General features: G+C 44.0%; 1 protein-coding gene across 1 annotated transcript in view; it reads right to left on the reverse strand.

Moving 5' to 3' along the window:
* TDP1 (tyrosyl-DNA phosphodiesterase 1) overlaps positions 1 to 12,768 on the reverse strand; it is a 112,825-nt gene that overhangs the window by 23,202 nt on the left and 76,855 nt on the right. Inside the window, exon 15 of the mRNA XM_065403143.1 lies at positions 3,887 to 4,001. Within this exon, the coding sequence (XP_065259215.1) occupies positions 3,887 to 4,001 (115 nt within the window). The remainder of the gene's footprint in view (positions 1 to 3,886; positions 4,002 to 12,768) is intronic.

A 12,768-nucleotide genomic window follows, 5' to 3' on the forward strand; every position in this document is an offset into this window, starting at 1 on the left:
CAAATAGGAGGACCCAGTATTGGCTGTGGTGGGAGCCCACCACAAACCTGATGAATCATCTGTGGAAGGGGTGAATATCCACATGAAAATATGCATCTTTCATACTGAGAGCTGTGAACCATGTGTCTCTTTCTAGGGATGTATTATTGGTGCCACTGTAAGCACATGGAATTTCAGTTTGCAAATAAAAATGTTGAGCCAACCCAAGTTGGGAATGGATCTCCAGCTTCTTTTCTCCTTGGGAACTAGGAAATAGTTTGAATAGAACCCTTTCCCTCCTTCCCCACCAATGTTGAGGGTGTACTTGCTCTATTGCTCCTTTTGGAGAAGAGATTCTACCTCTTGAAGGAGGATACGCTCATAAGAATGGTCCCTGAAAAGGGACAGGGAATGGGGTTTTGGAGGAGGTGGGAGGCAAAACTCAATGGTATAGCTGGAATGGATGATATCCAGCACACACTTGTCTGTTACCACCCTCCAATTGTGTGAAAATTTTGCTAGGCATCCCCCGAAGTGGATCTCAGAATCAGGTAGAGATGTCATCAATATTGTATTGCAGCTCTCAGGCATCTAGTCAAAATTATCTCTTGGTTGGGGGAGGAGGTTGGGTAGCTGTGGTTGAAGTGGAAGGTATCTTGGCCTCTGCATTTTCTGTCATTTGTGAGGTGGCTCATAAGAGTGCTGGTGATAGAAAGATTGAAGTAAGTGCCTCGGTTTGTATGGCTGTTCATGGCATTTTCTCTTTGGGGCCAGTTGTACATATACCCAGGGAGTGGAGGGCTGCCCTGGAGTCCTTCACCAAGTGTAAAGACTCATTTGTCTTCTCACTGAATGAGCCTAAACAAAGGTCAAGTCCCTACAAATGTTTTGGATCTCCATGGAAAACCCCGAAGACTGCAGCCATGATTCCCACTGCACAATTCCCACTGGTTGTTGCCATGGATCTTCTTGTTGCATCATCCACAGCTTATAATGAAGTTTTGGTCGCTAGTTTGCCCTCATCAATAAAGGCTCGAAATTGAGCCCTGTCCTCCTGAGATAACTTGTCCCTAAAGTCCAGGAACTTAGAGTAATTCAGGAAATTGTATTTGGTGATAAGGGCCCGATAGTCTGAGATTCTAAACTGAAGGCTGGTAGATGTGAACACATTCCTCTCCACAAGATCTAGAGACTTTGGCCTCCTTATCTGCAGGGGTGGTGCTTGGATGTTGCTGTCTGGATATTTTCAGAGCTGCCTGGACCACTAAGGAGTTCAGGGCAGGGTGGGTGAACATGAATTCCACTCCCTTACCTGGTATAAAGTACCTCTTTTCTACCCTCTTGGGAGTCAGGGCAGGTAGCCACTGTGTGCCATTCAGCCATTGCTGGTTCTAGTATGGCTTCATTTACCGGGAGCACAACCTGACTGGATCTCAGACTGTAGGATATCCAGGAATGGAATAAATAGGGACCAGCACCCGAAGAAGTACCTTTTACCAGATCCTGTGGGCTTCCCTGTGTCTGTTACAGCTGTCCCCCTGCTGCATTCCTTTTTTCCCCTCTCCTTTCTGTTTGTCCTGTTGTGTTCTGTTACTTGCTAATTTGTGTAGTCTTGGTTAAGTTAGATCATAGATAAGATTTTGCTGTGTTCTGTATAATTGTGGTTAAGTCTGTCTTCCCGCTACCCCCCGCCCCCCGAGCTTGCCCGTGTCTCCCCCCGAGCTCCCCAGTCACTTGTTGCAGTCTCTCTGCTGTTTAAACTTGCAGCCTGTCTGCTCTCTGTGTCTCCCTGAGTTTAAATCTCCCTCCGCAGCGCCTCTGCCTTTGGTCTCCGCTCCACCACGTGGTCCTCTTCCCCCATCCCCCAACCTCATTCCTCTACCACTGCCTCTCTCTCTCTCTCTTTAAATCCCTTCCCCCTCGTGCTCACCCTGCTCCTACTGCTGCCAAACCTCAATTGTATTACTAAAGTCTAGCATAAACCCCCATTGGTTACCCTTTTCCTTTCTAACACACCTCACATTTTACATTTACACCACTGTGACATATTTTTAAATAGAGTTGTTGGTTATTTAACACATTTTACCCATAACTGTTAGTTGGTTATATGCTGCTGTGACACACCCTTTACATAGAAACTGTTAGCTACCTGTTACATTTATACTTCAGTGTTAATTGGTTACCAACTGTATTGTACCCAACTGTATTGTACCCCACTATTGAAACCCCCTATCCTATTTACTAAAAGAAACCCCTCGCCAATTGTCTACCTTAACGAACCCCATGCCCCTCACTATTGAATTTTCCCTGTTTTTACATTTTCTTAATAAAGTTTATTTTGCACCCCACCAGTGCAGTAGTTGTCCCCCAAGATCCCCTACCTGCTGGCAGGGTCACCCTGAAGCATCACCATAATTCTCAGTGTATTCTAAGCTTTCAAACTACCCCTGCCCTGCAGCATCATGCATATATCAGTTTACTGCTTTATCTGTTCTATGGGTAGGGTCACAGCCTTGTGGAGTTTGAGATTTTGAAAGTGTCTCATACTATTATGGGGTTCATAACCCTTTCTCCCCTGCAATTTATATCCCTTTTTCGAAGGGAGATTCAATTTTTTAAAAAATGTACTCCTGACTAAATTAAATCCTGGGCTATACATGAAAGACTGAAGAAAACATTGAAAGGAGGCTGATACAAGCATATATCTTATGGATAAGGCTATGATTTAGTCATGAGTATTTTAGTAAAAGTCATGGACAGGTCAGGGGCAATAAACAAAAATTCACAGCCCCTGACCTGTCCATGACTTGTAATATAAATACCCCTGACTAAAACTTACCTGGAGGGCTGCTACTCTTGGGGGGAGGCGCTGCTCAGGGGAGTCCAGTGGGCTCAGGGCCAGAGGCACCAGCTTCCGGGGGCTGCTGAGCAGCGGCTACTCCAGTCGTCCCCCTGCTCCAGCCGCCCCTGGGCCGGGGGCCGCCAAGCTGCGACTGCTCCAGCCGCCCCCAGGACTGCTGCTCAGGCTGTCCCTGGGGCCACCCAAGCAGGCCCCAGGGCCGCCCGAGCAGCTGGCTTCAGAGCTGCTCCAGCAGCGGCCAGTGTGGCTGTCCCTGGGGCTGCCTGAGCAGGTGGCCCTGGGGTCAGCCACACTGGCTGCTGTAGAAGTCATGGAGGTCGTGGAAAATCACAGAATCCATGACTTCCGCGACCTCCATGACAGACACATAGCCCTACTTATTGATTTATTTTTTCTTTTGAATTTTAGTTCTCACCTTCTTTTCCTTATTTCACATTCTCTCTGAACTTTTTTTGTGCATCATTTTTCACAGTCCTCATGTAATTGTTCCTCTCCTCCATATCTCTGCTTTCCTTCTCCCAAAGTCTTTGATTTCCCATAACCCCTAGACTCTCTTAAAGCAGCTTTGCAAAATCATCGTAACAGAGTATCTGCGTGGGAACAAAATCTACTTCCCAAGCCTTACTATGGGAAGGGGAATCACAAGACTATTTAACTCACCTGTCCAAACAAAACAAAAAAAACCAAACACCAAATTTGCCAAGACAAAACAAAAACCCCTGTGAAGTTTACGGAGACCCTGAACACCATGCTAGAAGTGAATACAAGACTGACTTTATTTCCTGCTCCCACAGGCTTATACCTCCCTGCTATATTCCCCCTCACGCTCTATCTTCTCACAAGTAACACCACAAAAAATTCCTAATCCCTTGCTTTCAAGCCGCAAAGCAACCTGTTGGAGGGCTGTCCTAAGTGAAATGCCAACACAGTAATGCTGGAGTCAAGCTTTGCAATGTAGAGCATGTGACCGGGTTTGAAATTGGACAAAACAATTTGGCCTCAGGGTAGCATTCACATTTTTTCCTTCTTCAAGGAGGTACGTCTTACCTTTGCTTCCATACTGCTCTGGGGGCAGATCATAAGGCACAGGAAAAGATGTCACTGGCTCATTACTTCCTGAAAACATTTTCTTCTTCACATGGAAGTAACCTGTATCCAATCCCTGTGAAAAATACACAGGAAATGATTGACTTTTTTTGTTAGGTTTTTTTTTTTTTTTAGTTTTATGAAAGTAAAACGTTCAACTTATCACAGCGTGGATTTCCCTCACCATCAAAGAGAGTAGCTAAAAAAAAAAAGTTTTCCTTCTCTTTCTGGGGTATAAACAGTGTACCAAAGCCTGCTCCTATCTTGAGAGCCCAGTCTCCCTTCCCTGCTCCAGTCCTTTCTTCCTCTTTTGATAACCACCATCTTGGCCCTGCATGTGGAATAAGTCCTATCTGCACCCACCTGCCTTGTCACGTAAGCCTCTACTGATCTAATTCTATACTCAAGCAGGGAAAACAAGGCGGTGGGAGTTGTCTTTACCTGGGAAACCCCGTACAAACTGCCCGAGATTCTTGTAGGACCCAGATGGGCAGTGTATCCAGTCACAGCCTGAAGAGATGGTTTTGCACATAAACCGAGTCATGGTCACATGACATGGAAGTCTTATGATGAAAAATTTAACGTGGAGAAAATACTTCTTTCTTTCCTCTGCTTAATTTTAGCACAAACTTATTATCTAGATGGCAGAAGTGTGTGTTATTCAGTATGGAGTTAAAAGCCAAATAAAACCACTACACTTGTAATGAGGACACAAACATCTCTTCAAAGACAAATCTCCCAGGCACTTTTGGATAATGTAGCACTGTTATGCTGTGAAGTTCACTGAAGCTTTGAAAACTCTGGTATGAAAAAAATAAACCTCTGAAGTGTATTACAAAGTTTGGCAACCGGCATCACTATACAGAATGGACACTTAGAGGTTAGCGATTTGGGGGGGGGGGTAGGGAGGGGGGGAAAGAGAGATATCCGTGTATGCAGTACAAGGAAGACAAGGTGTCCTTGAAGTGTTTCACATAGATTTGGCAGATGCTATTCGGTTAGCTATCAGGTCAATGGAATTCCATTATCAGACTTTTGTAACAAATTACTCAAAACCAACCCTTTTAGAAATTGAGACTCCTTTGGGTTGCGTGTGAAAATAGCATCAGTCTATTTTTTTTTAAATGAAACTAATCTAAAAAAAATTAAATATTTGAAAAAAAACACAAGAAAACTTTTGAAGAGAATATTCTAAGACTGAGAATAAACTTCCATCCTTTTGACATAAACAGCCCTCTACAAACACCATCATAGCTGTGCTGTTTGTTAGTCTTTGACATCTGGCGTTATCTGAGTTTTGCTAGATTCCTGGATTATTGTTTCTGTAACAATACAAGCACAGTGTCAAATAGCCCTTGAGTTAAACCTTTGTTTATGGCATAATTAACTGAAATTGTTGGTTGAAATGACAGTAGTATTTATGTACAGTAATCCTCAACTACTTCGTGGTGTTCTCTACTGAATTTTTACTTGATCAAAATGTTGTTTTGAAAAGTGAATGGTATGTATTACCATGCATTATATTGTAACATGGAAGACTGATGTAGAAAAGTGGTCTTTGATGTTTTTTCTTGATATTCTGGAAACTCTGAAGGTATTCATGACACTTCATCTCAGTTAGTAATAGAGGGAAGGAAGGAAAGAAAGTTACACTAGGGTGGCTCCTGATGGCCAGTCCATGAAATAATGTAGAACTTAATTTGGAGGCAGATGTCCATTTTGTCCCATGACTGGAAGTAATGAGCATCCATGAGCTATTGAGATAGAAGGCAAGAAGGTAGGAGATGGTACCTAAGTGATAACGGACACTTTTATCTAATAAAGGAGGACAGAACAAGGCCCTTGGGACAGATGGGCAGCTTTGATTTAAAAGGAAAACTTTGATTTCAAACCAAAGGTGTCAGTCTTGGAAAGCCAACTTGAAAAGTTTGTCCAACAGATATGCTTACATGAACCAATGTCCATGTTAAATGTACCCCAGAGGGCTAGGGCATTCCCCGCAAGCAACTTATATTGTTGTAACTGGGCAAGGGCCACTAAAGTTAAGGAAGTGAGTGAGTAAGCTGAGATGTGCAAGTTGGAAAGTAGGAATACTGACTGGAAGACGTTTCAGTGACCAACTTATATAACTGACTAGGAGAACATAAAGGAGAGAAGACCATCTATAGACTCATCAAGGTAAGAGAGAAAATGATGAGAGATGTGAATGAGTTTGTTAACATTAGAAATGAATATGGAGCATTGCAAATGAATGGTGAATCAATTAAAGTTTGGAGTGACTATTTGGAAGAGCGATGAATGAGGAGAATCCAAGGGAGGAATTAAAAACATAAGCTGAACCAGGGCATGATATATTGCATACAGGAAGAAGGCACTTAGGAAAAATGAAAACAGAGAAAGTACCTGGGACAGATGAAGTACCAGTGGTTATGGTGAAGAAACTGGGAGGGAAAGGCATTAAGTATCTTACAAGTCTGTACAACGGTATTCTCAAGAAAGGAAAAATGCCAGATGAATGCTGTTAAAGTCTTGTGGAGCCTATTTTTAAACACAAAGAAGATACTACACTGTGTGCTAATTATTGCCCAATTAAGCAGACATCACATGCTATGAAAGTACAGGAGAAGATTACTGAAAAGTGTCTGCATAGGATGGTTGAAACTTGGAAGAGTCAGTACAGATTCATTCCAGGAAGGAGTATAATTGATGCCGTATTTGCTCTACAAATTCTCATGGAGAAGTTCAGAGATCATGGACAGCAACTGGGTATGGTCTTTGTGGACCTGAAGGTGTACAATAGCGTACCGTGAGAACTAGTTTGGTGGAGCCTGAGACAGAGACGTGTGCCAAAATGTCCAGTGAACATTGGTCTGCATCAGGAATCAGCATAGAGTCCTTTTTTGTTTGCTGTTAAGGATATAAGTGGGAGTACAGAATGAGAGCTGCTTTGAAACATGCTGTTCGCTGATGACTTAGTGATATGTGTGGAAGACTGAGACCCTATGAACTAAGCCAACTATGAACAGTGGCAACCTGGTTTTGAGTGCGCTGCATTAAGAATGAATATTGGTAAGATAGAGGCCATGATTACTGAGGGAGGAGGTTTCACCATAAAGGCTATCACAGGCAGAGAGCAGCTGCTTCTACAGAGTCTCTATTTATCTATTTTAGTTTCATCTATAGCAGTGGTTTTCAACCCCATAGTCCCTGGGCTATGTCTAAGGGGTCCGTGAAAGGTTGCTGTTAACATAGAACAGTGGTTTTCAACCTGTGGTCTGCAGACTGCTGGGGATCCGCAGACTATGTCTAAGTTTTCCACAGGGGTCCACAACTCCAACTGAATTTTTTTAGGGTCCACAAATCAAAAAAGATTGAAAACCACTATTCTATTGCATTCACCACTGAAATTCTAAGTGTCAATCTTCGTTCTATAGATGAACCTGGATGCCTGTAAAAGCACCTGGAAAAAAGGAGGGAGAACCGGCATAATTAGGTACCCTTAGGGACAGCTAAGAGGAGGAGAGATAAGATTTGTTCTCAGGGAGTGGAGCTACCAGTGGAACAATTAATTGTTTCTCATGTAAACAATTGCTGCAGTTACCACTATGAAGTTGAGCAACTGCGAATAGGAGGGCTGGAGGTCTAGGAGATACTCTATCAATATGTGGTCCACATTATGAAAAAGTCTGAGAGCCCCCAGATCTAGACAATTTATTCTAGGGCTCTGTGCAGGAAATCCAGGGACAAGAAAGGAGCAGAAACAGAAAATACATATAATTCATTTGTTGGGAGTCAGTTGGCTTCTTGAGAATTTATCAGATGTATCCACTGGCTGTTTCACAACCAGTAGCATAGATATCAGGTCCTTATGGGTACATTTAACAGATAAGTGTATAATTTGTAAACGATGCATTTTCTCTCATGTCACTTTAAGAACAAAAAGTACATACAGTTCAGAAAGCTGATGAGTCATTTATTTAAGAATAAGCACAACTTGGATCAAATAATAGCTTTGAAAGTTCAATCTACAGATTTTTTTTTCTTATCGCTACAGATTTTAGCATTTAACAATTTCTAGCATTTCAGAGAGAGAAAAGGAAATGAAAATAGGTAACATTAAAATCATTTAAAACCAGCAACTTTTATAGAAAGCTACTGTAATAATGAAGCAAGTATTAGATGCATGTACTTCTTGGCCTGGTCTTCTCAGAATGCTCATATTGGACTACAGGTCTAGCAGTATCTACACTGACACACAAATACACAGCAAATCTCAGTAAAACCATCGGTCCTGGAGTGTGAGACTACATACCCATATATTCACTCTGCCAGAACACACACACAGAAAACCAAAACAAAAGGATGGAAAAGGAAGCTCTCTGAATTTACTCATAGGAAATGTTTTTGTTTTACATCCAGGTTAACCAGGCTTTTCAACATACAGTCAAACTAGAACATTTTATGAAAAGTATGATGTATTCCGAGTGGATACTCTTCATATCTAATGTTGCTGTTAGCTCTAGGTGAATAGTCTCATAATCCTAGAGTGACAATCAGCCAAAAACTAATCCAATGCACACTACTCTTGTCAAATAAAATAAAGCAGGCCAAACTCTCTCTGACTTAATACTTGAGAAAAAACTCAGAGAGTCAAGATATCACCTGCCATGTTCCAGGTGGGCCTTGAGTGGTTGATTGGAGGGGAGGCTTTGAGCCGGGCCAACTGCTTCGAGCCAGGAGCCTTATAAAAAAGCAGCTGGTTGCGAACCGAGTGACAGGCGAACCGAGTGACAGGCGAACAGAGGGAGTTTGCCTGGGAGTTTGCTGGGGGGGATGGGGGGAGACAGGGGGTTCCCACAAAGTGGGGTGGTTTTTTTTTTTTTGGCCTTTCAGGCTTTTGTGAGCAGTAAATACAACATCTGAGGTGGTTCTTAGAAGGAAGACATTATGCATAGTGAGCGATCAGCTGTTGTGACCTGCACAGGATGTATCACGTTTGTCTTTCTCCAAGAGGATAGAAGCGACTTCGTCTGTACGAAGTGAAAGCTGGTCTCCATATTGGAAGAGAAGGTTAAAGGACCAGCGACCCAGGTATCAACCCTGCGTTGCATCCGAGAAAATGAAGACTTTCTGGATAGAAGTCAGTATTTGGTACTGCAGGCACAGCTGCTGAAGAATCAGAGAGAGCAGTGCAGAACGGGGAAGAAAATTGGCAGCATGTGACCTCTAGAAGAAGAAAGAGGAGAACCCATGTACCCCCAATGCAGATAGAGGTAAGAAACCATTTTCAGGCTCTCTGCACAGGTACTGCAGTGGAGAATGGTTTGGAAGACTCATCTGAGGGAAGGGATCAAAAGGAGACCACATCAACCCGAAGGCATGGGATGCATTGTCCCAGGGGGTTCCACGACCACCACTCTCAAGAGGAGGAGATGGGTGGTGGTGGTTGGGGACTCCCTCCTAAGGGGGACGGAGTCATCCATCGGCAGTCCAGACCGGGAAACTCGAGCTAGAAACCTGGAGCTAGAATTCAGGATGTGATGGAGTGTCTGCCGAAACTGATCAAGACCTCGGACCGCTACCCCTTCCTACTTCTCCACGTGGGCACCAATGATACTGCCAAGAATGACCTTGAGCAGGTCACTGCAGACTACATGGCTCTGGGAAGAAGGATAAAGGAGTCTGAGGTGCAAGTCATGTTCTTGTCCATCCTCCCTGTTGAAGGAAAAGGCCCAGGTAGGAACCATCAAATTGTGGGGGTAAATGTGTAGTTATGCAGGTAATGTCGGAGAGAGGGCTTTGGATTCTTCGACCATAGGATGTTGTTCCAGGAAGAAGGATTGCTAGGAAGAGATGGAATCCACCCAATGAAGAGAGGGAAGAGCATCTTCACAGGCAGGCTTACTAACCTAGTGAGGAGGGCTTTAAACTAGGCCCGCTGGGCGATGGCGACCTAAGCCCAGAGGTAGTGGGGAAGTGGGATACTGGAAGGAAACAAAAGGAGGAGGGTGCAACAGGGGAGGCCTCCTGATTCATACTGAGAAAATAGGGCAATCTTCTAGTTATCTTAGATGCCTGTACACGAATGCAAGAAGCCTGGGAAACAAGCAGGAAGAACTGGAAGTCCTGGCACAGTCAAGGAACTATGATCTGATTGGAATAACAGAGACTTGGTGGGGTAACTCACGTGACTGGAGCACTGTCATGGATGGGTATAAACTGTTCAGGAAGGACGGGGGGGGTGTGTGTGAAAAGCTGAAGGAGTTGCATTACATGTAAGAGAGCAGTGTGACTACTTATAGCTCCAGTATGAAACTGGAGAAAAGCCTGTTGAGAGTCTTTGGGTTAAGTTTAGAGGTGAGAGCAACAAGGGTGATGTTGTGGTGGTCGTCTGCTATAGACCACCAGACAAGGAGGATAAGGTAGACGAGACTTTCTTCGGACAACTAACAGAAGTTTCCAGATCACAGGCCCTGGCTCTCCTGGGGGATTTCAATCACCCTGACATCTGCTGGGAGAGCAATACAGCAGTGCATAGACAATCTGGAATGTTTTTGGAGAGTGTTGGGGACAACTTCCTGGTACAAGTGCTGGAGGAACCAACTAGGGGAAGTGCTCCTCTTGACCTGCTGCTCCCAAACAAGAAAGAATTGGTAGGGGAAGTAGAAGTGGGTGGCAACCTGGGCAGCAGTGACCATTAGATGGTTGAATTCAGGATCCTGACAGAAGGAAGAAAGGAGAGCAGCAGAATACGGACCCTGAACTTCAGAAAAAGAGACTGACTCCCTCAGGGAACTGATGGGCAGGATCCCCTGGGAGGCTAGTATGAGGGGGAAAGGAGTCCAGGAGAGTTGGGTTTATTTTAAAGAAGCCTGATTGAGAGTGCAGGAACAAACCATCCTGATGTGCAGAAAGAATAGCAAATATGGCAGGCGACCAGCTTGGCTTAACAGAGAAATCTTCGGTGAGGTTAAACACAAAAAGGAAGCTTACAAGAAGTGGAAACTTGGACAGATCACTAGGGAGGAGTCTAAACATATTGCTCGAGCATGCACAGGTGTAATCAGGAAGGCCAAAGCACAACTGGAGTTACAGCTAACAAGGGATGTGAAGGGTAACAAGAAGGGTTTCTGCAGGTATGTTAGCAACAAGAAGAAGATCAGAGGAAGTGTTGGACCCTTACTGAGTGGGGGAGGCAATCTAGTGACAGATGATGTGGAAAAAGCTGAAGTATTCAATGCTTTTTTTGCCTCGGTCTTCACAGACAAGGTCAGCTCCCAGACTGCTACACTGGGCAGCACAGTCTGGGGAGGAGGTGAGCAGCCCTCAGTGGTGAAAGAACAGGTTAAGGACTATTTAGAAAAGCTGGACACGCACAAATCCATGGGGCCGGATCTAATGCATCCAAGGGTGCTGAGGAAGTTGGCTGATGTGATTGCAAAGCAATTGGCCATTATCTTTGAAAACTCATGGCGATTGGGGGAGGTCCTGGACGATTGGAAAAAGGCAAATGTAGTGACCATCTTTAAAAATGGAAGAAGGAGAATCTGGGGAACTACAGACCAGTCAGCCTCACCTCACTCCCTGAAAAAATCATGGAGCAGGTCCTCAAGGAATCCATATTGAAGCACTTGGAGGAGAGGAAGGTGATCAGGAACAGTCAACATGGATTCACCGAGGGCAAGTCATGCCTGACCAACTTAATTGCCTTCTATGAGGAGATAACTGGCTCTGTGGATATGGGGAAAGCGGTGGATGTGATATATCTTTACTTTAGCAAAGCTTTTGATACGGTCTCCCACCTTTTTCTTGCCAGCAAGTTAAAAACGTATGGATTGGATGAATGGACTATAAGGTGGATAGAAAGCTGGCTAGATTGTCAGGCTCAACGAGTAGTGATCAACGGTTCAACGTCTAGTTGGCAGCCGGTATCAAGCAGAATGCCCCTGGGGTCTGTGCTGTGGCCGGTTTTGTTCAACATCTTCATTAATGATCTGGATGATGGGATGGATTGCACCCTCAGCAAGTTTGCAGATGACACTAAGCTGCGCAGAGAGAGAGAGATACGCTGAGCTCCTACCATTGCTAGCATCAATGAAGGAAACTGCCTTATGTCCAGACAGACCTCATGTCAATGATCCCCTGTATTCTCCTCTTTCCTCCATGAAAAACAAACAAACAAACAAACAAAACAAAAAATTTCTACATGGTAGGATTAGTGCGCAATTTTAGGGAAAACTTCCTAGCATAAACAAAGGCTCTGACTTTCTGCAAATTCCTTGGGGTTCCTATTCTCATGTGTCTTCGGATTTGAAGAAACAGACTCATATATCCTCAACCTCCTGCCTGTGAATAAATTGTTTCCACCCTTCTGCAATAAATTAAAGCAGCTGGTGGAAGGAGAACGCATTTATTTTACATCTATTATTTCAAGCCCCGTGTCTGCAGCAGATATTGGAAACTAGTATTGGGTGTTATGTTCATATTTGCAGGGTTTTCTTTGCAACCATAAGGGCTACAGCCTTTTCAAAACAAGATATCACTTGGATTTTGCAGATTCTGATGAAACTCACGGGGCTGCCTCTTCTCAAGCAACAGGAGGCGGCCCCAACTTTTACTGAAGGGTTGGAAGGGATGTTGGCCTATCAGACTCCTCCTGTGGAAGATGGGTGATTTCTGGTTGGTTTAGTGTGGGTTTAAATCTGGTTTGTTTGTTTGAATAGGTTTCCTCTGTAATACTTTTTACTCTATTAATAAATATATGTGCTTGAAAAAGCTGTGTGGTCACTGCTAAATACCACTGTCATTGTCCTCTCCATCACTCATGAAGGAGGGGGTTTGCC

This window comes from Emys orbicularis, chromosome 4, assembly GCF_028017835.1.
Source record: "Emys orbicularis isolate rEmyOrb1 chromosome 4, rEmyOrb1.hap1, whole genome shotgun sequence".
In the NCBI taxonomy this organism is placed as follows: domain Eukaryota; kingdom Metazoa; phylum Chordata; order Testudines; family Emydidae; genus Emys; species Emys orbicularis.